The sequence below is a fragment of the Ambystoma mexicanum genome, chromosome 2q (assembly GCF_040938575.1).
Source record: "Ambystoma mexicanum isolate Mex_15411 chromosome 2q, UKY_AmexF1_1, whole genome shotgun sequence".
NCBI lineage: Eukaryota > Metazoa > Chordata > Amphibia > Caudata > Ambystomatidae > Ambystoma > Ambystoma mexicanum.
In genome coordinates, this window is record NC_090924.1 from 216506175 (window position 1) to 216529212 (window position 23038).

General features: G+C 47.8%; 1 protein-coding gene across 6 annotated transcripts in view; it reads left to right on the forward strand.

Annotated features, from left to right (window-relative positions):
- The window catches only part of CCP110 (centriolar coiled-coil protein 110), a 1154773-nt gene that overhangs the window by 666873 nt on the left and 464862 nt on the right, over positions 1–23038 (forward strand). For all 6 annotated transcript variants that reach the window (XM_069647149.1, XM_069647148.1, XM_069647151.1 and 3 more), the window contains one exon: positions 5134–5320. In XM_069647149.1, the coding sequence (XP_069503250.1) occupies positions 5134–5320 (187 nt within the window). The remainder of the gene's footprint in view (positions 1–5133; positions 5321–23038) is intronic.

Here is a 23038-nt window from a genome sequence, read left to right on the forward strand (position 1 = left end):
GGAGGGGTTGGGGGAGGGGGCCAGGCTTCTTTTAGATTCTACGAGACGTGGCCAGTGGAGAAGGAGTTGTCGATTAATGCCGTAATTAATGGGGCAAGCTCTTCGGCACAGTCTGTCACAAGTCTCTCCCCTTCTCAACTGTTTTTGTTGTTTGCTTGCGACCTTCTGGAATAACTTCTTTCTCACGGTCCAGGATTTGTATAGACCTGAACGCTGGTCCTCGGAGTCCAGCGTGAGGTTCGCTATTCTGTTCTCGGGAGCGTTAAGAAATCCAGGAAGGATACCAGGATGCAATAAGGTTACGCTCAGAGGCAGGGAAAGCCGTGACCCGAGCGGGGAAGGGTTCCAGGAAGGTAGGAGAGGAATGGGAGGCAGGACGGGATTCAAGGAACTGGGAACAAGGATTCAAGCGGGAGCCCCGAACAAACTCCGGCTACACACGTCCGATTACAACAAACGGTAGCGTTGAGACGTGCAGAGCCGCGGGGGTGTGCCTCTTTTGTAAAGCGTGCAGCGTGAAACGCAGAGACTGACCAAGAGTGTTCCGTTCCGAGCGGCCATGTTGGAAGGATCACTGCATTCAATCCCCTATGAGTCAGGGACCAGGAGGTCCAGAAGGGACATAGACGACGGTTCATGACAGTATGCCTCCTCTGAAACCCAGCTCCTCTGGGTTTGCCCGGATGGATGAGATGGAATCTTCGAACCAGCCTGGGGGCATTCATGTTTGACATGGGTTCCCAGGTACGCTCACTGGGAGGGTATCCTTTCCATTCCACCAAATATTGTAGTTGACCACGTCGGTATCTAGAGTCACAGATTCTGGAAACCTTGTATTCTAGTTGGTCATTTACAATCACAGGGGTAGATCTAGGAGCTGTTCGGGATGACTGAATATATGGTTTTAGCAGAGAAGTATGGAATACTGGATGGATTCTTTTCCAGGATTCTGGTAACCGAAGTCGAAAGGCCACTGGGTTGACGATTTCTTGTATAGAAAAGGGACCGTAGTACCTGGGAGCCAATTTATTAGGGCGAAGATGTCGAGGAAGGAGATTCGAGGATAACCAAACTTTATCGCCTACTGAGTAGGAAGGTCCAGGTCATCTTTTGGAGTCTGCATAACGTTTGACATCTCTTCAGGCCCTTTCTAGATATTCCTTAACTACTTTGTGTACTGTTATGAGGTTTCCAATCCAGGAATCTACCGCAGGCACTGGGGTAGGGTGTGGGAGTACAGAGGGTAGAACTGATGGATGGAATCCTTGACTACAGAAGAAGGGACTGGTCTTGATAGCTGAATGATCTGAATTGTTATAAGCGAATTTGGCCACAGGTATTAAGAGTGACCAATCATCCTGGCCTTTGGTAGCAAAGCAACGAAGGTATTGTTCAAGAGTCTGGTTTACACGTTCGGTAGCCCCATTGGTTTGTGGGTGGTAGCCTGAAGATAAGGCACGTTGGATTCCCAGTATACGACATCATTGTTTCCAGAACTGAGATACTGGGGTCCTCGGTCTGAAATGATCTTGGAAGGTAGCCCATGAAGCCGGAATATGTGTTCCAGGAAGATTCTGGCAAGGTCAGATGAGGACGGCACTTTGGATAAAGGTGTAAAATGAGCCATATGAGTAAACAAATCAATAGTGACCATGATTGTTGTGTAGCCCCTGGAGGGTGGTAATTCCATGCTAAAATCTGTGGCGATGATTTCCAAGGGTCTTGTTGGTATTGCTGGTTGGAGTAGGAGTCCTGCCGGCTTCTAATTGTCATGTTTGTTCTGATTGCAAACTGCACATGCTTGGATATGGATCCTGATATCATCTTTCCTCTTCGGCCACCAAAACTGTCTTTGTATTAGATAGAGGGTGTTGGTAATCCCACGATGTCCCGAATGAAAGGTATCATGGCAATGGCTTGTGATCTTTTGTCTCAGTCCAGGAGTGGGGATGACTAAGCGATTGTACTTGAATAGATACCCGTTCCTTGTTGTGAGATTCCATCTATTATTTCTCTTATGCTCCTTCCAGATATCTGAGGATCGAGTTTGGCTCTTAATGCTCTCCAGAAGAGTGAGTGCTTGGGCAACAAAGATTGTGTGGGGAAACATCTTTGGGAAGGTCCGATCCTCAGGGGTTTCGTAATGTGGACGTCTGGATAGGGCATCGGCAATAATATTATGTGTTCTGGGAGCGTGATGGATCTGGAACTGATATTGAGCAAAGAATTCCAGGGATTGTAGAACCTGGAGATTTCAATGGTCCGTGCGGACTTGCACTGGGTGTTTGGCTCCCAGGAGGAGATGTCGCCAGTCAGTGAAGGCCTGACAAATGGCTAGTAATTCCTTTTCCAAAACAGAGTAATGGGTCTCACTGGGAGTTAGAGTGCGAGAAAGATGGGCGATGGGGTGTTCTCATTTGTCGTCCAACTCTTGTTTTAGGTCAGCCCCAATGGCGTAGTTGGAAGCATCAGTCTCAACAAGAAAGGGTCGATCTATGTCAGGTTGGGCTAGGATGGGGGCTTGTATGAACTCTGACTTCAAGCGTTGAAAGGCCGTATCTTGAGTTGAAGTCCACAAGAAGGGGGTATCTTTCTTTAACAGTGAGACGATAGGATGGACAATTTCTGAAGAGGTTGGTATACATTTCCGATATAAATTATCAAGTCCTAGGAAGGATTGAATCTGTTTCACAGTAGTTGGAGTGGGCCAGGACAAAATGGAGTCTACCTTTGAGGAACCCATACCGATTCCTTTTGGACTGAGGACGAATCCAAGATAGTGAACAGTTGATACGTGGCAAAGGCACTTCTCGGGTTTGGCCAGGAACTTATGTTCACGTAGACGTTGCAAGACTGCCTTCACATGCCCTTCATGTTTTAGATGGTCCTTTGAATATATCAGTATATCGTCTAGATATACGATGACGAAGAGGAACAACATATCAGAGCACACTCGATCCATGAAACGTCAAGTCCAAAGGGCATGTTCAGGTATTCAAAATGGCCAAAGGGGGTTCTAAAAGCTGTTTTCCATTCGTCACATTCCTTTATACGAATGAGATGGTAAGCACCCCTTAGATCTAATTTTGTAAAGATTACTGCACCTACCTCTGACTGCAAGTGAACGGCAGAGTAGTTGTTAATAGGTGTTGTCTGCATGTGAATAGGCGAGTCGCTAGTCTTTTATTTCGCTGGTCGAGGGTGCATGGTTGAGTATGGCTTGGGGTCTGCATGTGTTTCGTGTCTCGTGGGCTTGTGGTGAGGTTGAGTGCCTTATCTAGGAAGGGTGAAAGTCCGATATCGAGTGAGTTAGGGAGGTTGTTAGACATTTTTAAGGTAAGTGTGTGTTTGATGTTATGGGTGGCATACAGTGAGTGGTTGGAGAAGCAGATGGATGGCTTCAGTATGTCCAAGGCTTGGAGTAGGCAGGGTGGGGTGATGCATGGAGAGGTGAGTGGGCAGAAGTAGATCTGGAGGCCAAATTAGCGATGTTTGACGCAGGTGAAACCTTCTCATGGAGTGGTATTAATTTACCTGGGTCTGGTAGTGGTGTGCTTAGTGTTGTGGGTAGGGCATGCATAAGTGCAAGGGTTAAGGCTGGGTAGGCACGGGTGTGATGGCTGCGGTATGTCCGTGGAATGTGGTTTGGGCTTCTGATTACGAGACAATAGTCCTGATAACGTCTAGAAATTAGTTGAGGCCAGGTGTGCTGGTCAGTGCAGGTGAATACAGTTAATCAGGGCAAATCAAGTTCAATTGAGTTGAGCACAGCTAAAAGCAATATAATGGGGCATGCTTAGAATCGATTGGCAGCTGGTACGTGAGAATCAGTTAGCTGAGCATGACTAATCAATTGTAAAAACTCAGCTAATGATCCTTTGTAAGGCAGGCAAAATCAAGGTGCAAAACACAGCTAAAATCAATTTTAACAGCTCAACTAATGACACTATTCAGGTACGGCAGAGTCAAGGTGCAGAACATATCTAAGAGCAAAAAAAGAAACACATTTGTGATCAGTTTTGCTTAGCAGTGCACATCAAACTCAGGCCATAAATATGTAGGCTGTAGGCCTTAAATATGCTTTGGTAGTCACGTTGCTCCTGTTCAGGGAGCAAGTGGCCCCAATGCCATAAAAAGGCTACTGAATGCTGTGACCAAAGTTAAAATCTCCATCTTCCACCAGCCTGTGACCCAACACTTTGAGTGCGAATACCTACCCAGTGACAAAATGCATTGCCGTAGGACAGGTTAGCCATAAGGGGATACTACAGGCAGCACAACACAATTCAGTTACAGCATTCAGGGAGGTTTCGACTGAAGTCTGTCACCAGGATTCCAAAACCTTACATAAATGTTAGGGGACTACCAAAGTTAGCAAAAGGGAAGCCCAAATGGACCCTGTCCTAACAATCCCACTGAATTGCTTTAGAATGTTAGAGAAATGCATGATTTCCGCTGGTCTTTGATGGCATCCAAAAACCTGTAAGTGGTTTTATATGAAGATCTTGTTTGCCTTTGATGTTTGAACACCCTGCTATGGAAGGATAAAAATGTATCGAAGAACTTGATGGTTTGTTTATACAGGTTTCTTTTCAGCAGCATATAATCGGACACATGTTTTTTATCAATAGAAGTAAACACAAACATTTTCTTAATAGCATACCACAATTAGATCTAAATAATACATAAATTCATACATTGTAGAAGTGTGCGAACTTAGCAGGGCTTGCTGTCAACCTGCAAAACATGGGTTGAACCCAGGAGTTTAACCATTTTTTAAGATGAGGCATTTCAACTAGTGCTTATTCACAGTGATTACACTTTGGTCCTAGTGGATTTCCGATCCTGGTCATTTTTTTAATAACCACCACAATGTGAAGTATCTGGTGTGGATACATTGAAAACCTGAGCTGGTTTCGGCCCTTGGCTAGAGTTGAGCACTTGGAAATGCATCACAGCCGTTCGAGTCTTTGTTCTAAAATATTCAGAGCATCTGGCATGTTAAGGCACTATGTAGTGATGGTAAATACGATCTGTTTGTGGAGATGATTATATTGCTGTGTATGCTTTCCCATTCTCTTTTGCGTGAACAAAGTATTTTAATTAAGGGCAAAACTATGTTCATGTTTATAGGAAATAGAAGAGCAGGAAAGAAGACTGAAGAGCAGAAAAGCTGATGCCAGAGCTTCACCTAAAATAGCCGACATGCATATGAGCAATGGTTTTGGGATGGACTGGAAAAAAAGGAATGAAAGCAGCATCTTGGACATGGGGTGGACTCCAGTTGAATCCTGCAACAGTCCCTTGGATCACAGCAGTGGTATGTTTGCTAAAAATCTTACACCACAGATTTATTTTATTGTAAACTCTTAACAATGCATTCATTTAGTGTTCTAACTTTAGCTAGTTTGATTTTATTTTTTTCCCAAATATGATCCAAGTCTCATAAGTCTGAAGTCAGGTTTCAGCTTTTTTATTATAGCTTTTTATTTTAATACTTTGATGTAAAAGATACATTTTTAATATAGTTTACATCTGTTCCTACTATTACCCAAAATCATGCAGTGTCTGGGCACCTGTATGGGGGGTGTGAAGGAGGAGTGAAAGTAAAGTTGGTTGTAAGTTCATGTTTAAAAAGATTTGCTGGTAGCCTTCTCTTTCAATCACTGGGATTAACTTCGGAAGCATCTAATGGCAATTGCAGAAATACTTTTCTCCTATTGGGGAAAAGTTTCAAATAGATTTGTATTGGCCACTAGTCTGACTTGCAAATGTGTCACTTTTATGACATGTGCTGTCAAACTGGGAGTTTTAGATATTACCAGACCATTGTGCAGAATGTAGGAACAATTTCCCCAAAAAGTAGTTCCACTGTATCACAAAAGGTGATAAATTGCAATTCGACAACCCGGAACAATTTTATTTTGATAACTGCAAATATTTTTTTATCCCAATCAGACTCTGTTGACCATCTACTGTTTGAAACCCACAGTTTAACCCACAAATAATTTCTGTGCTACATGTTGCAATTGGCAATTCGAAATAGGCCAAGTATAACACTGCAACCCAAGAAAAACTTTTAACTAGGTGAGGGTTTCCCCAACCCAAATTAAGATCTCCAAGAAGGCCATGCTTCTGGGCAGCTCAACTTGATAATTTTACATGGGGCCAGTAGCTGGGAATTGATACAGGGAGCAGATATGCTTCCTGCCCCTCTAGCAAGTTCTATATGAGATCCTTAGAAGGATAAGTGCTTCATCCAGATGCTTCATCTGACCGCTGCGCCTTCCCAACCTCTGTAACTCGTCAAGAGCCCTACTTTGATTAGTGGTAGTGAGATCATGATTCCTGTAATCTTGACATGGCACACCTGCTGGAAAATAAGAGTGCATATTTATTTATTTTAGTTTTGCATTTATTTAGTGCCCAAACCATAGGTATCACAGCACTGGTACAGAGTCAGTGAAGAGGGACATATACAGATAGTACAAACTTAGACGGTGCTGTTAATACAAAGGATACAGACAGTACATGGCTATGTTTGTCATACTTACTGAACAGTCACATTTTCAAGAGCTTTCTGAAGGCGAGGAGATGTTTATGTGAATAGAGCAGGGGGTATAACATGTGGCTCTCCAGATGTCTCCGGCTACATTCCCAACAGCCCTATTGGAAGGTGTGAAAAGAGGTTCTAAAGAGTCCTATCCTATCCTATCAGGACTGTTTTTACTGCCTCCACCTAATAAATCAGTGAATTGAAAGATTTGCAAAGGGTTCACCCAGAAAACCCTTTTGGATGGACACATCCAAAAGGGTTGGATGTGTCCATCCAACCCTCTTGGCTCTTGATGTTTATTGAAGAAAATGAGGGCATGTTCTCAGCTGAGGAATTTGTACGAACAGCTTCAGCCATGCTTGACTGTTCAAGGACACCAAAGAAGCATGCTTCTTAAGGAGCACATCCTCTGTGGACCAGATGCATCCTTCAAAAGCAAGGGTCCCTGCAAGGTAAAACGGGATTCACACATTTGCATGCACCCACCATGCCATTGGGTGACCCTGAGGTGCCTTTTCATCCTGCTCCCATGTATTTGCTTCAGAGCATTGACAATTTCGCTGGCGTGTCTGAAATTCTTACTATCTGAAATGGTGCCCTTGGGACCAGGGACACCAAACAGGAGCCACTTAAACGTGCAAGTAGAGCCCCACCACCTCTGCAAAGGGTAGCATACTGGTCAGAACCACTAATGTGTGCTAGAGTTCAACCCCCAATGTATAGTCTTAACTAGAAGAACAATAGATTCAACCCAACCCTTGGGAAGATTCAGTGGGCAATTCTGACCACCAGATCCCGAACAAAAAGCCCATAGATGAAGAGGCTAAGGAAGGTACAATCTTTCAAGGCACTCTACAGCAGGAAGAGTGGAAAGACTATAATTTGAAAGCAGAAGCATTACTCTCCTAGGGGGAATGCTTCCAGATCACATTCCACACTATTTCTAAAACTGCAGAATTGTTTTACCACCAGGTGGGCACTGAAGAGAAGGGACATGTTCTGTATGGACATAGACAAGCAGCGTTGCACTGCTGTGACCATATGCATTTTGGACACAATATGGGACACTTGAAAACCGATTCTTAAGGAACCATTATCTGATACACCTATCACTGCTAGGGTGATAAGGTTCAAAGTTTTGGTTCCTGCTAGACAGCATGGTTCATCCAGCCTCACCTTTGACTACCACTTCAAATAGAGGGTAGTAAATTGGAGGATATCTGGCAGAAAGTGTGTGCATCTGCATCCATAACAATCAGAATAGCTAGCCCACTATAACAGAGCGTTGGAATGAAATAAATACATTTCTAGACAACCTATCCTCCTACCTACAAGATGAGGCTTGGGCCATGTTAATGAGGACGAAATGTGGTCTTTGTTTGTGCTTTAGATTCAGCAGTGGATGTGATCAATTGGGATTCAGAAAATGGCGACCTGGAGCAGTGTTCAAGGAATAGGCCCAGATGAAAGCCACCAGTTTCCTCCAGGAGGTCCAGGCCCAAACTTTGTGTGCCCTTTGATGGGAAGAATCTTTTTTGCAGAAATCTCCACAAGAGCATCAACGTGGACACGGGCCGAGCCAAGGCCATAAAAGCTCTGAAGGAGACCAGGGCAGGAGACAGGTTTGGTCTTTTCAAGGAGGTTCCAACAGGTACAGAGCAATATCTGGGAGTTCATTGTTCCTACCTCTATGGTAATCTGCAGCCCTCCTTGTCAAGATATTGCCAGTCCTCCAGCAACTACTGGTCTGATCCAGGGCCACCCAAAATAATTGTTTGTGTGACTAATTCAAGGAATTCATCAATTCTCCCCAGCGGGGTAACCACCCCCTTGGAGGCTAGGGAGGTGTGGCCGCTAAGCAAAAACCTCCCTAGGAGTTAAGGCAGGACCTCACTGGCAGTAACTCCCCTCGAGAGGCTATGCACTCCTTTCCTATTTGGAACTTCCTATTGGAAATATATTGACTCCATCTATGGGTGTAGAAGAGACTGACGTTATAGCCGTTGAAAGAACCTCCGAACATGCTGACATTGTTTCCTTACCTTTTCGCTCAAGATAATGCTGGAATCCCCATGAACCCAGTAGATAAGCAACACGCCCCCTGGAAGTATGGCAGCAAGAATAAAGGAACGACCAATCGTGAATGGAGGGAGAGGAATCCTACACAATGGCACGCATCTGACGTGACCATGTCCTGGAGGGGCTGTGCCGCGCTGCTTCGCAGGGCTAGTGCTGGCATGGAGAGATTGTTAGGCGATCCTCTGCACACCAGGCCACGACACATCAGAACACTGCCCACATTCCCCCAACACCTCCTCCCAAGCTTCGAGGCTCAAGTGATTCGGTGAACCCACAGAACCGAAAACTCCGTACCAGTGTACGGGCTCGATTGCAACCCTTTCTGCATTGGCAACTGCCTTGGAGAACGTATAGCAGAAAGGGCGGCCTCACGTCCTCACGCCAGTCACGTGATACACTACGGCGTTCCCCATGTGATCTTGGTGGACGTCACATGATCCAGAGAAGTCACGTGACCCAGGGGCGATCAGTATAAAGTACTGAGAGACAGAACGCTCATTGCTTCTCAGCTGGCTTCGGACACTGTTTGGCGTTACAACTTGCTCCTTGTTTGCCTTGACCACGGAAATCTATCACGGACTCCCTCGGACACCCCTTGGTACTTTTGCTTGGAACTCTTTACCTGTTGCCGGATATTTGGACTGCACCTCGACTTGTCTTTGGATCATCCCTTGGTACCTTGCTGATCTTCTACGCCTTTTCCCTACTGGGGATTCAAGTCCAGCCCTGACTCCCACAGGTGGCTACTCTTCATCCACGCTGAACCTGCGGTTCTACCATTCCAGGGACCGCCGCATCTAATGAGCCTCGAACCTCCCTACTAGGTCACCTGGGTCTCCATTACACCAGATAGGTAAGACACTTTAGTTACTTGTTTTCCTTATTGTATTGTGCTTGCCTGGTGCTTAACCTCATTCCCTCTTGACAGCAGCATCGGTGTTCCTAGAGGCTCCGTGGATCCGAGAAGACATCTCTCACCTGTGGTCTCAAAGGTCGTACAGCGGGTTTCTATTTAGTTCCCCTGTGCGTCACTTGGGGACGGAGGTCTCATCGGTCTACACGACACTCAAGTCAGAACAGAGATCAAGAGGCGGAAGAGAGATGCCTGGAGGGTGACATTGAGAAGTGTAATAACGCAGAGACGAAGACAGGAGAAAGACTGTCTTACCTTGTGATGTGACCATGGTGCAACCGTGTTGGGCATGGAGCCCGCGAACGAACGCTGAGACCAGGGAGTGAAGGAGAAACGAACCCTCTGCTCTCAGTGTAAGAACCAAAGAAAGTGCAGACACACGCAGAATAAGGAAAGCGACCGCTGATGTGACGGACGCTGAAGAGAGGGACGAACAGCACCATCATCGCTGAGATGTCACTCTGCTGGAACACACCGGAAGGTGGTAAAGGTACCAGGGCTGTCCAAGGGTGGAGGGAGGTGAGCTGAACAGCGTAAGGAAGGAGAAAGAAGAGCAAGTAGAATAACACCGCTTAAGGGTCAGTCGGACCTCCAGAGAGATTATGTCCAGGAGGGTTACGGGAGCCCTAGAAACCCAAGTGTTGGACTTTGACAGAGGCCCAAGAGACAGCCCCAGGAGCTAAGAAAGTCAGAGGGGCCTGGGGAGCTCTTTTGAGATAGGTCGAACTTTGTAGCACACAAGTTAAAGGGGACCTGCAGAGTTCAATCAGTCAAACAAAGAAGACAGAAGACAGATTAAGCCAGGGATGCACAACTACTTTTGCTGGAGGGCCGAATGTACATTACAAGCTGTCTACTGGGGCCAGATTGTTTGTGTGGGTAGTCGGGCAGGACATGTGGAGAATTTACGACGCACCCCAGAAATATTTAGTTAGCATGTGGGGGAACAAACAGGCATTTTGAGGTGTACTTCTTGTCTTTATTGCTATTTGTGCTTTCAATTCTGCAGTGCACATTAATACCAAGCCAGAAGAAAAACTGATTTGCCCCTGGGCTTCAACATGTTATCAATAGTATGAGAACAAAATCATCCCTGCGCACTCAGCAGCAATGACCTAACAGAACTAGCTGTCCTACAGGTGAAAGATGTGCAGATGTGGCTGACAAGTGATCTGCCCACGTTAATGACTACATGAGGAATCTTTTCCTCTGGATCTTTTTTTTTTCCCAAAATATATTTATTGGTTTTTGTACAAACAATGCATCAAGTGGTAGCGAATACATAAAGAGCGCTGCGAGCACTGACGTTGAGCTTCGAGATGCAAGTCGTAAAACAACAAGGACTATGTCCTTTATAACAAAACAACAGTAATAACAGGTCAGGGGCAGTTCAAGGGGAAGGGCAAGCGGTTAATTTAGCCCTAGTGGGCTGAGATAGGTTACTAATGGGCGAGTGGGGATCCTTGAAAGTGCTTTAGGCGCTGGGTCATGAGTGGGTGGTAGCGAGCGTCAGTTTGTCCGGGCCTTGATGTGTTATTCCTGGATTTAATCGCCGACGGGGTCTTGGGCCAATCCGTACCTCTGCTACTGCGTTGTCCCTTCTGTCTTTATTAGGTTTTGTCCATCCAACGTAGGGAGGGGGGTTGTCGTGCCAACCCTGGGAAATTCTGAGTGTAGTCCAAAAAGGGAGCCCATGTTTGGGAGAATTTGTCTCTGTTTCCGAACCGGAGGGCAGTTATCTTTTCAGCTGCAATTATGTCCCAGCATTTTGTCCACCACATTTGTACTGCTGGGCCCTCTGGGTTTTTCCACAGCCTAGCTATGGAGATTTTCGCGGCCGTCAACAGGTGGGAGCATAACTCTGCTCTGTGCCCGGAGAGGGGGAATTGGCCCTCCCCACTTGATCCCAATAAAGCGATGCCCGGGTCCCATGGGATGGAGAGACCTGTGATTTTCCCGATGTGATCCAGCACTGATTTCCAGAATTGCATAGCCTTGGGACATGACCAAAACAGATGGAAGAGAGTGCCTTTGTCTGGGCATCCTCTCCAGCAAGCCGGGGGAATCGTGGGGTTGCATTTGTTGAGTGTCTCTGGGGTCCGATACCACCTGAAGCATACCTTGAATGCTCCTTCCTTGTTGGAAACGCACTTCGAGCTTCTGTTTGCTCTTGTCCAGATGTGATTCCACTCCTCCAAATCGATTGGCCTCCCGATGTCATTTTCCCACTTCAGCATATATGGTTCTTTGCGGGGTGGGTCTGTTCTGTCCAAGAGCTTGTAGAGGGTGGAGATTCTGCCCTTTGGCGGGGAGCCTGTGAGGGTGAGTTCCAGGGCTGTGAGGGACCTGGTTCCGTGACGCTTCATCTCTCTGCTCGAGAGCCAGTGGCGGAGCTGGGTGTATCTGAATCTTTCGCTCTCCGGCACGTCGAACTTTGCCTTGCAGGCCTCGAAGTCTAGGGGGATTCCTTCCTCGTAAAAATCTTGTATCCTCTCCAGTCCTCCAACTTTCCATCTCCTGAAGTTACTGGGGTTGCAGCCTGGAGTGAATTCTGGGTTTCCCCAGACCGGGGTGAGTGGGCCCGTCGCGCCGCGGATATTCCATAGACGCGCCGCTTTCCTCCAGCTCTTTACTGTGTTTTCAGTTGCCGATAGAGGACCCACTCCCTTGTTTGCGTTGGGGTCCTTCAGGTGTGGCAGTGAGGTTATAGGGCCTGGACTCCAGGCCTCCTCCAGCTCCAGCCAGCAGGGCTTGGAGGCGGCGGGGAGCCAAGCGAACGCCGATGAAAGCTGAGCGGCCAGAGCATATCTTGCAACATCGGGTGCTCCCAGTCCTCCCGTCTCTCGACCCCGGAGCATAATCTTTCGCGGGATGCGCGGCTGTTTCCCCTCCCAGATAAAGCTCATGATGTTCTTTTGTAACTTCTGGATCTCTTGCTTCGGGATTGTAGTGGGTATGGCCGCACACTGATACAGGAGTCTAGGTATGAGGTTCATCTTTAAGGTCGTGATTCTTCCCAACCAGGAGATCTCCTGTTTTTGCCAGCGTGAGAGATCGGCTTTGAGCTCTTTCAGGAGTGCCGGGAAGTTGGCTTTGTATAGTCTGCTTAGAGCAGCGGGGAGCTGGACCCCTAGATACGGGAGGTTCTTTCTGGCCCAGGGGATCTGATATTCTCTCTCCAGGTCCGATAGTAGCTGGCTGGGAAGGTTGATGCTTAATGCTGAGGACTTGGTAAGGTTAACCTTAAACCCCGAGGCTTCCCCGAAATCTAGCAGTTCCTTCCATAGGGCTTTCATGGAATCCTCTGGCTTGGTTAAGGTGAGGAGGACATCGTCGGCGTACAGGGCGGCTTTATATGTTTGGGACTTGATTGCCAGACCCTGGATCCCTGCATTGTGGCGAACCCTGATCGCGAATGGCTCCATGGAAAGGGCGAAAACCAGGGGGGACAGGGGGCACCCCTGCCTAGTGCCTCTTGAGATTTTGATCGGGTCAGACTTAGTACCATTCATTCTGAGGCTGGTGGATGGATGTTGGTAATTTGCTAGTGTCCATTTTATGAAGTGTGGGCCGAAGCCAAAGTGTGTTAGTGTGTTTCGGATATAGCCCCAGTCAAGCATATCGAAGGCTTTGTGTGCATCCAGTGATAATACCATCAATGCCTGCCCCCTCCTAGTGGCAGATTCGATGACATTGATGGTTCTTCTTATATTATCGTGGGTGCAGCGGCCGGGTATGAATCCCGTCTGATCCGGGTGGATAATTGACGGAAGCAGGAGGGCCAACCTGTTCGCTAGGGTTTTGGTGAAGATTTTTGCGTCATAGTTCAGAAGGGTGATGGGTCTATAGGAGGCACACTGGCTCCGATCCTTTCCAGGCTTCAGCAAGAGCACGGTTATTGATTCTTCCATTGAGGGGGTGGTCGTGCCTGAGAGGAGGAATGAGTTAAATAAGGTAGCCAGGTGAGGAGATAGGATGTATGAACATTTTTTGTAGAATTGAGCTGTAAGCCCATCTGGGCCAGGGGTTGAGTTTTTCAATTTAGCTATGGTTTCACTGACTTCTTCTGCCGAGAAGGGGGTCTCCAGGGCGTCAAGTTGTGGGGATGGGACGGCAGTGTATGTTTCTGCCAGATATTTGGCGTGCGCTGTTTCGGCCGTGGGAGCACCCGACATGATCGTTCTGTGATGGGAAGCCATGATTTCCATTTTCTCTTTGGTGGAGTAGCAGAGGGTCCCTTGCGCATCTGCGAGGCTATGGATGAGGTTTCTCGTTCGTAGCTTTTTCAATTTGTGGACCAGGAGCCGGTTTGCCTTGTTACTGTGAACATAGTAAAACTGTTTAGTGTATGTTAGCGCCCTGGCCGCTTTGTCGGCCAGGTGCATTTCTAAGGAGCGTTTCGCCCTTTGTAGCATGCGGCTCGCTTTCCTGTTCGGGCCTCGTTTAAGGATATTTTCCGCTTCTGCCACCTCCGCTTCGAGTGCGTCTTGTTGCAGCTTGCCAAATCGTCTGAGTCGAGCTGTGCAGTCGTTCGCCGTGCCCCTGATGACAGGTTTCATAGCGTCCCAAATCATTGCGAGCGAGGAGTCTTTGGTGGTGTTTTCCCTGAAATAATTTTTGAGGGCTTCTGCCATTTCTGTTCTGATTGCGATGTCAGATAGGATGTGGTCTTGTAGTTTCCATTGTCTCTGGGGAGGTTCCGGGAGGCCTGATACCCTCAGGTTCAGCATGACTGGAGCATGATCTGAGAGGGCTCTGAGCCCGATTTGGATGGATTCGACGCAGGGTATGAGGATGCTTGAGATTAGAAGCAGATCGATCCGTGAGTGACCCAGGTGAACGTGGGAGAAGAAAGTGTAGTCCCTCTCTCCTTCGTTGGCCAGTCTCCATACATCTATAGTGTCAGTCTCCCTTAGGAATTCCGCCATGGCAATAGCTTTGCTGAAATCCTCTTTCGATGGAGGGAGCGATTTGTCCAGGTTTGGGTCGGGAGCCAGGTTGAAATCACCCCCTATGAACAAGCAACCCTCTATGAAGGCGGAAAGTGTTGGTAGGAGGTTCCGGAGGAAAGTGCTTTGCCCTGTATTCGGGCAGTATATAGCGGCTATCGTGATGGGAAGTTCCAACAGGAGGCCTTTTAATAGGAGATAACGACCCTCGGGGTCTCGCTTGGTGGTGATATTGGATAAGGGTAAGTCCCGGCTTAGCAGAATGGCCACCCCTCTCTTCTTAAGGTCCGCGGAGGCGAAGAATCTTTTGGTGTAGCGCTGAAAGGTTATGCGGCGTTCGTCGCTCCTGAGAAGATGAGTCTCTTGCAAGCAAATGATGTCGGGTGCCAGTCGGGAGAGCCTATGCTCCACAGCCTTCCTTTTCCTGGGGGAATTCAGACCCTGCACGTTCCTGGTCAGGAGCGAAAGTTCCCTATCCGGTAGAGACATTATTGGGTTGGATTGATAGAGGCTTTAACCCTGGGTATTTTGAATTGCGGAGCTGGGGACCCCTCAGATCCGGCTGGCCTCTTCGCTGCTGCCCTGGAGACGCCAGGCAGAGAGGAGCGCGCACCGTCAGCTTGCATTTTGACTGTCCTTTCCCTCTCGCCATCTGCTCGAGCTCCAGCCCATTTCCCCCGGACCAAGGAGAACCAAAAACATAAACTAGAACAGAACCTAAAACAACAAACAGATAAAGGTATCCAGTCCAGCCTTCTACCAACAGGGCTGTCGGCTGGGCCACAGATGCCATCCGTGTCGGAGACCAGGAGGTCTCATGCTATATTGGTGAAGATCTTGCAGATTGAGTGATCTTGCCGCCGGCTGCCCAGGCCCATCGGCTTGTGAAGTTGAAGGGTAATTTGGTAGTGACTCTGCTGGGCTAGGAGGTTGTAAGGCTCTAGGTTTGAAAACTAGGCTCCCAGGGGGGCGGTCAGGCGGTTGCTGTATGACTTTGATGAGGAACAGATAGGGACTGGGCCATTCGGGCTCTCAGTGAGAATCAGTGTTTTTCCCCCTTGCCAGAGAAGAGAATGCAGCCTCCAACCCTTTACATTTTACAAACATGCAGTGTGGGCAGACTGGGAGTCCACCGGCATCATAGGACATCATCACATGTAAGGAAAAACCTTTAAATTTGCATCCTCCACACACCACCACAGTACTGCCACAAAAGACTTCAATACCCACTGTCAACATTGCTTTGTCGCCAGGGCAATAAATTAATGTTCTCTTTACAATACTTTGCTCTGAAGCATCAGGTGGTGTGTACAGGCCATGGAAAGAAAATATAACCAAAATAGTTGGTTTTCTCTACTGCTTATTACCATGCTTTACAGCACTGGTGTTGGTAAAATTGTGTACTAAATTGTGTACTAAATTGGAGGGGCGTAAATATTTCCCCCAAATATGCCAGTGTGATGGAGGGTAGCAAGGGAGCCCAAACCAATCAAGAGGTGTTCGTGGGGTGTAAGGGGGAACTTCCTCCCAACCTCCCCCAGAACATTTTTAAAACGAAAGCATACACACGGACATACACATGTTTAAATTAAAGTACCTTCTGCCTTGATCATGATGTTTTCCTCCCTGTGCGACATCTCCTGTGTAGCACGACAAGGAAGCAGAGCGCTTCCTGATTCGTGCACATAAACGCAAGAGCCTGAGCGCTGATGACGAGCTCTGCTCTGTTTGTATGTGGGAGGAGATGCAGGAGCCCCTCCCTCGCACATACAAACATGCAGTTCCTCAGCCAACATCCCCAATGGGCCAGGCAAGGTTGGGGAAACATAACACCTCCGACTTTACTTGGCTCATTGGAAAAAGTCCTATGAGCTGAGAGACGTATCCTTGGCCTCAAGCCCAGGGACTGCATCTCTCCAGCCCTGCAATCTCTCCACTGGCTCCCGGTTGCTGCAAGGATCAAATTCAAATCCCTCTGCATCATCCATAAGGCTCTCTGGGGCCGAGGACTCCACCATTTACAACTGGCTTTCACCAAATACTCTCCCTCCAGATCTCTATGCTCTGTCGGGCGGCAACTCTCTGCGTGTCAAGCTCTTCTCTAAACAGCGAGATGGTGGCCAATCTCTTTCCTCGGCTGGCTCACTCCTATGGAGCAGCCTCCCCCTTCCTCTCCGGAAGCTCCTCAAGACTTTCCTTTTCACCTCCTCCTTCCCCCTGTCCCTCCTTTGCTAAACCCCAGAGTCGCTGAGATTGGTGACCAGGGCCCTTATGTGTCCTTCTGCGTCCTGGCCCTCCCCCCCAATAGCCTTTAGCCTCCACCTACTCCCAGCATTTGCCTTTAGGCGCCCACTGTCCTGTGTGGTCTCACAGGCCTGCACTTATTGTATTGGCAGTTGACTACTCTTATCAAGTGATCTCTGCCAGGCACTTAAGAGCTGCTTGCAACTCACTCCTTAGCACTTCGATGAACTCCTAGCACTTACCCCCTCCCTCGTCTCTTCTCCCTTTTTGCACTTTCACGTCCTGAATGCTCACAAGGCCCATTAGGACTGCCTCTTTCTCTTCATTGTTATTATATTTGCCTTTCATTCCCATGTTCCCTCCATTTTGCCCTGTGGGCACTTTGAAACACAATTTACTCGATGTATAAGGGCCTCACAAATGTACAATAAATAAATATGCGAGACCGAGTAACATAACTGTGAAACGGAAACCGTGTTTTCCTTTGTCAGTTCAAGCCAGCCGAGGAGCAATTCCTCAGCTGCATAAAGCAGCTGAGTCAGTGCTCAGTGTTTACAATGGGCTGGCTCCTCCATTATGGGCGAGGGTGCCTGTGGGTCGGCGAAACCTTGCCCATTATGGAGAAGCGCCACTGGTGCACCGCCAAAGAATGTATGCACAGGGTCAGTGTGGCTGGAGATGAAATACTGTTGACTTTAAAGTCATGTACACAAACTTCAATGTTGGTAATAGTGATTTTGAAAACATTAATGGATTCATACACATGCCCTACAGAAGAAAGCTACCAGGGTAGCTCAGCAGGTTGAGTGACTGTTGCTAAGATGCTCTATATTTTAAAAATCTGTTGGGCCAGGGAATGTGTTGGGCTGGTAGCTTTATATTCAGGGTGAAGGTGGGGGAATTTCTGCCCACCTAGTGAAAATCAAAAGTGGCACCCATGAACCCACCGTTTAATTTCCTGATAACTGCTGCCAGTGCAATAGAAGCATTTATTTGCGATTAAGCAGTTTGACAACCATATAACAGCTTTAGAAATATATCCTGTGAAAAAGCACAAAGGAAGGGACACACAAATCACAGGTAATTGTGTGGCAGCCACGACAAAAAAATTAACACATTTCAAAGAAAACTAATGAGTGTAAGTTCAAGAAGCATGTTTCAGTTTGGAAATGTCTTTTTTTTTTTTTTTTTTAGACTAGTGTAAGCTTCACATTTAGAATAAAAAGTGTGGCCCACCATGTAGGTTACTTGCTTTTATCAGTGATGGCCCCCAGTGATATTCATGGCCCATTGCTTCCTGTGGTGTCCCTATCAGGCCAGAAGAACAAACACAAGCTGTGCCTATAGGGCCTGCTAACGTGCAAATGATGGTTGAGGTGAAGGAGCACCTTCAAGGCCCTTGCTTAAGAGTTATTTGCCATAGGGGGAATGAGGGGGGGACAGGCCATCAATCGGGGGGTAATTACCCCCTTCTAGGGACACCTATGCCAGCAATGTCTCGGCTTCAAAGACTTGCGTAATGAAGTGTGTCCTGCTTTGTTTTCTGTTTGAAGTAGGCAGCACTTCATTTTTTATTTTTTTATTGATTTAGCTGATAAATCAACTTTCAATATAACAGTACATAAAAGAATTTCTTAACGAAAAAATAGAAAATAGTCAACAATGTTGAAATTTACAATTTTAAATTTTTTTAAAGAAATCCATTTCACGCATTTGAGATCATGTTGTAACTACTGAGAGCGCCCTCTCTAGATGATCCAGATAAAGAGGAAAAAAAGAAATGTACAGAATTACGTAAATAATGATAAAAATTAGCTCACAGTTGATCGGTTTATAGTTTTAAAAGTTGCTTGAAGTCATAGAATTTCAAATTGTTTTAAAATGTATTTTAACCAATAAGCACACAAAATTAAAAGCTCATGACAAAAGCTGTAAAAACAATTAAAGATGAGTTGGAGAAAACAGTTAAGCTAACTAATCACATTCGATTAGACATTGTTCCATCTATATTTGGATCGTGATATGCTTAACATTGATGGGAAGGCCACAGTGTATTTGTGAAATTAATATTCAGTTCTATGAGTCTTTTAACACTCTTAAGTGCCATGGGTTTTTCCCCCCAGTGCCAAGGCCTTTTTGGTGATTTCGGTATGTCGCCATTCAATGCCTTGTAACTATTTTGTTACATGAGAGATCTCGGCCAAATTTGGCCCCTTGTTTTCCCACATGTAGGCGTCGTAACGCCACCCTGGAATCCTAGGTTGCTGTAGGGGGGTGAGAGAAAATGACCAAAATGTGCGAAAATGTTGTGTTTTTTCAAAAAATGCCAATACAATGATGAATCAAAGAAGCCTGTGTTTTTTTCCTTGTAACAGCTACGAACAAATGGTTTGCTGTGCTGAATTCCCCAATTTCCTGGCTTTCAAGAAAAGGTTGAGTGGAAGCGAAATAAAAATATTTTGATGTGGTTATCAACCGTTTTGTGAGAGGCGATTTTGGACATTTTTACCAATTGGACATGCGTGGACGGAATGAAAGAAAAGGGTAGGAAAGCCGAATTGGAGGACAGAAAGGCATACATTTCTGAAAAGTAGACAAAATTCCAAGTTTAGGAAGCGGTGATTTGCGCAGGTCGGGCAGCAACTAGGTAGGGGAAATGCCATAGTTTGGGGGAAAAAGTGGGAAAATGACCCAAAAAAAGGTCCTACCGTCCTGCGTTCCCACAGGTGTCCCAATGAAAACAGTACCTCACATGTGTGGATGCTCCTACCTGGGCGCCAAGGGGAAAGCCTAAAACACCCCTAACCCCAAGTCTTTTCCGGCAGCTAAATTTCAAGATTTTTCCGGACGGGCACACCATACAGATATGGGCCTGGAGTGTCCAAGCCACCAAGGAAAACGGGGAACCCCATGCATTTCTGAAAAGAGGACATCTGTGGGAATCCACAGAGGTCTGACTTGCAAAAACGGCTGAGAATGTATTACCCAGAAACCCTGGCAAAGTCTGAAATGTGGCGAAAAAAACCCCAATTTCCGCACATTCACTCGGCTCACCCACCGAAACACGCCACCAACAGCACATGGCCTAACGTCCTGCATTCCCACAGGTGTCCCGATGAAAACAGTACCTCACATGTGTGGGTGCACCTACCGGGGCGCAAAAGGCGAAGCCGAAAAGTTAACCCCAACTCTTTTCGCACAGCAGGGTTTTGACTCATGTGCACACCATACAGATTTGGGCCTAGGGTGTCCAAGCCACCAAGGAAAACTCAGGACACCATGTATTTCTGATAAGAGGACACCTGTGGGAATGCACAGAGGTCTGACTTGCGCGAAGCAGCCCAGAATTTATTACCCACAATCCCTGACAAAGTGGGCTATTTGGTGGGGAAAAACACAATGTTCACTTTGTCGGGTGTTCTGGGTAATAAATTCTGTCCCGCTATTTGCTCCAAGGGAAGGCTGCATGAGGTGCCCCCCCACACTCCATTTGGGGTGAGGGGAGAAGCCCACCCCAAAACATCGGACAGGCCCCCCAATGGATGGGGAAGTAGGGTTTGGGCACCCTGGGGCCAGATTGGCACACCAATGTGCTCCTCTGCGCCAAGGCAAGTTTGGTAAACAAAGAAAAAAGTAGAAAATGGCAGGCTTCACTTTAGGGGTGGCTGAGGGGCACCCTACACCGCCGGGGAATTTTGTAATGTGAAGGGGGGTGCACCTCTCCATCCCCCACCCCAATTGGAGGGGCGGCGCATCTCATGTAGCCCTCCCTGGGGGCAGATAAGGGGGGTGGGTTGTCCTGCACTCCTTCCTGGGCTCAGGTGTCTCTTCCTAGGAGCAGATATCTGGCCCCAGGGAGGGCTGCATGACATGGCCCCCACTCCATTATTGGTGGGGGGAGGGGGTCACCACCCCTTCCCATTAGAAAATTCCCTGTCGGTTTGGGGTGCCCCACAGCCCCCCTAAAATGCTGTCTCCCATTTTTTTCTTTGGTGACCCAACTCCCCTTGGCGCAGATGGGCCCAATAGTGTGCCAATCTGCCCCCAGGGTGCCCAAAACCTACTGGCCCACCCTTTGAGGGGCCTGTCCGCCATTTTGTGGTGGGCCTCTCCCCCCTACCTCCAAATGGGTGGCAGGGACACCTCATGCAGGCCTCCCTGGTCCTCTTACAAATGGCTGCGTTACGTACAACCCCCCCTCCATTTGGGGTGGGGGGATACAGCCCCAAAAATTGTGGAACAGGCCCCCCAGTGGGTGGGGTAGTAAGGTTTGGACACCCTGGGGCCAGATTGGCACACCAATGTGCCCCTTTGCGCCAAGGCATGTTTGGTAAACAAAGAACATTTTTTAAAATTGCAGGCTCCACTTTAGGGGCGGCTGAGGGGCACCCTAAACAATCAGGAAATGTAATGTAATGGGGGTGACCCTCTCCCCCCTCAACAAATGCATGGGGGATCTCGTTCAGCCCTACCTGGGGGCAGATAAGAGGGGGGTTCTCATGCAGCCCTCCCTGGGGTTACATGCCCCTTCCTAAGAGCAGATAACTGCCCCTAGGGACGGCTGCATGACATGACCACAAGTCCATTTTGGCTGGGGGTGGGGGGGACAACCCCTTCCCATTAAAAAAAAAAAAAAAAAAATCCCTGGTGGTCCAGTGGTGGGGCACTGCATTTTTTATTTTCTTTGCCCCATTCCCAAGGGGCAGATGGACTCCCATCTGCCCCATTCCCTAGGGTCATATGGGCTCCCATCTGCCACATGGGGGCCCTACCCTGCAGGCCCCATCGTTTGAGGGGCCTGTCCACACTTTCCTGGTGGCCCTCTCCCCGTTGGATGGGGGCCACCTCACGTACTCCTCCCTGGGTTGAGAAATCTGCCCTCCAGGGAGGGTGGCAAGGGGTCCCCCCTTTCCACTTGGGGTAGGAGGGAGAGGGCCACCACCCTTCCATATTCTAAAAAAAATACCTGGTGTCTAGTGATCCCCCAACCCCCTCCCTCCTTCCCATTGCTTTCTATTTTTAATTTATTTTTGATCTCATATGCCCCCAACCCTGCTGGTCTCCAAACATGTGGCCCCATGCTTTGGGTTCTCGGGGGAGGGCTGCTTACTTAGTAAGCAGCCCCCACCCCCCACCCCGCACTCTAAAGACATCCCGTGATCCCTGGTGTCTAGTGGCATTGCTGCCCACGGATCGAGCGTTCTGTGCTCGATCTGTGAGCAGCAAGGCTTACATAAATGGTGTTGGAAAGGCGAGAATCTCCCCTTTCCAAAAACACCACAAAAATAAAATCCCTGGTGCCTAGGGTCCCCAACCCCCTCCCCTCTTCCCAGTGCGTTTTATTTTGTTGTCCTTTTTTTTATGCCCCCACCCCTGGGGGCAGATGGTCACCTATCTGCCCCCAGGGGTCTTTATACATGTGCCCCCATGCTTTGGGGCCATGGGGGGAGGGGGCCGCTTACCTAGTAAGCAGACCCCCTCCCTCCGCACTCTAAAGACATCCCTGGTGTCTAGTGGCATTGCTGCCCACGGATCGAGCGCTCTGCGCCCGATCCGTGAGAAGCAATATTTACACAAATGGTGTCGTTGGAAAGGGGAGAATCTCCCCTTTCCACCGACACCTGCCTCGATGTCTGGCTTGAAATACAGCCGGAGATCGAGGCAGAGGGAGAAAAGCACTCACCTTCTCTCTTCTCCGCGGCAGCCCGAAATGGCTGGCGCAGTGACATTACTTTCACTTTCACGCCGGCGTGCTTTGCGCAAGCTGACGTGAAATTGAAGGTAATCCAGCCCCCTGGCAGTGAGGGGGGACCTCCCCCTCACATAGACTGGGGGTTAGATTACCGTTCTGAGCGATCCCTGCTCTGATGGGATCGCTCAGAACAAGGTGCCAAAAAGGACGAGCTATCTCGTCCTTCGCACTACAGAGGTAATGTCAAGGACGAGATATCTCGTCCTTGGCACTTAAGGGGTTAATAATCTAAGACAGTTATCCATAAGATAGTCCTGAGTAAGAAAATAAAGCAACAATTCTGTCTGTTAGCAATTCTGAATAGATTCAGTTAGTAGAGGCAGACATGTTAAGAAGCTCAATCTGAGTTGTCATTAAATGAATCAAAACTATTAATTCAGTACAAGTGCATTCAGAAAATTAACTGTTGGAATGCGAATACTAATAGATGAATTTGAGAAAATGAGTTGCCATCGAACAACAACATCAAGGGTTCTAAGATACTGAAGATGTTTGGAAAAGTATTTTTCTCTATTTGAGGACTGAGCAGGGCAGTTTGTACCTAA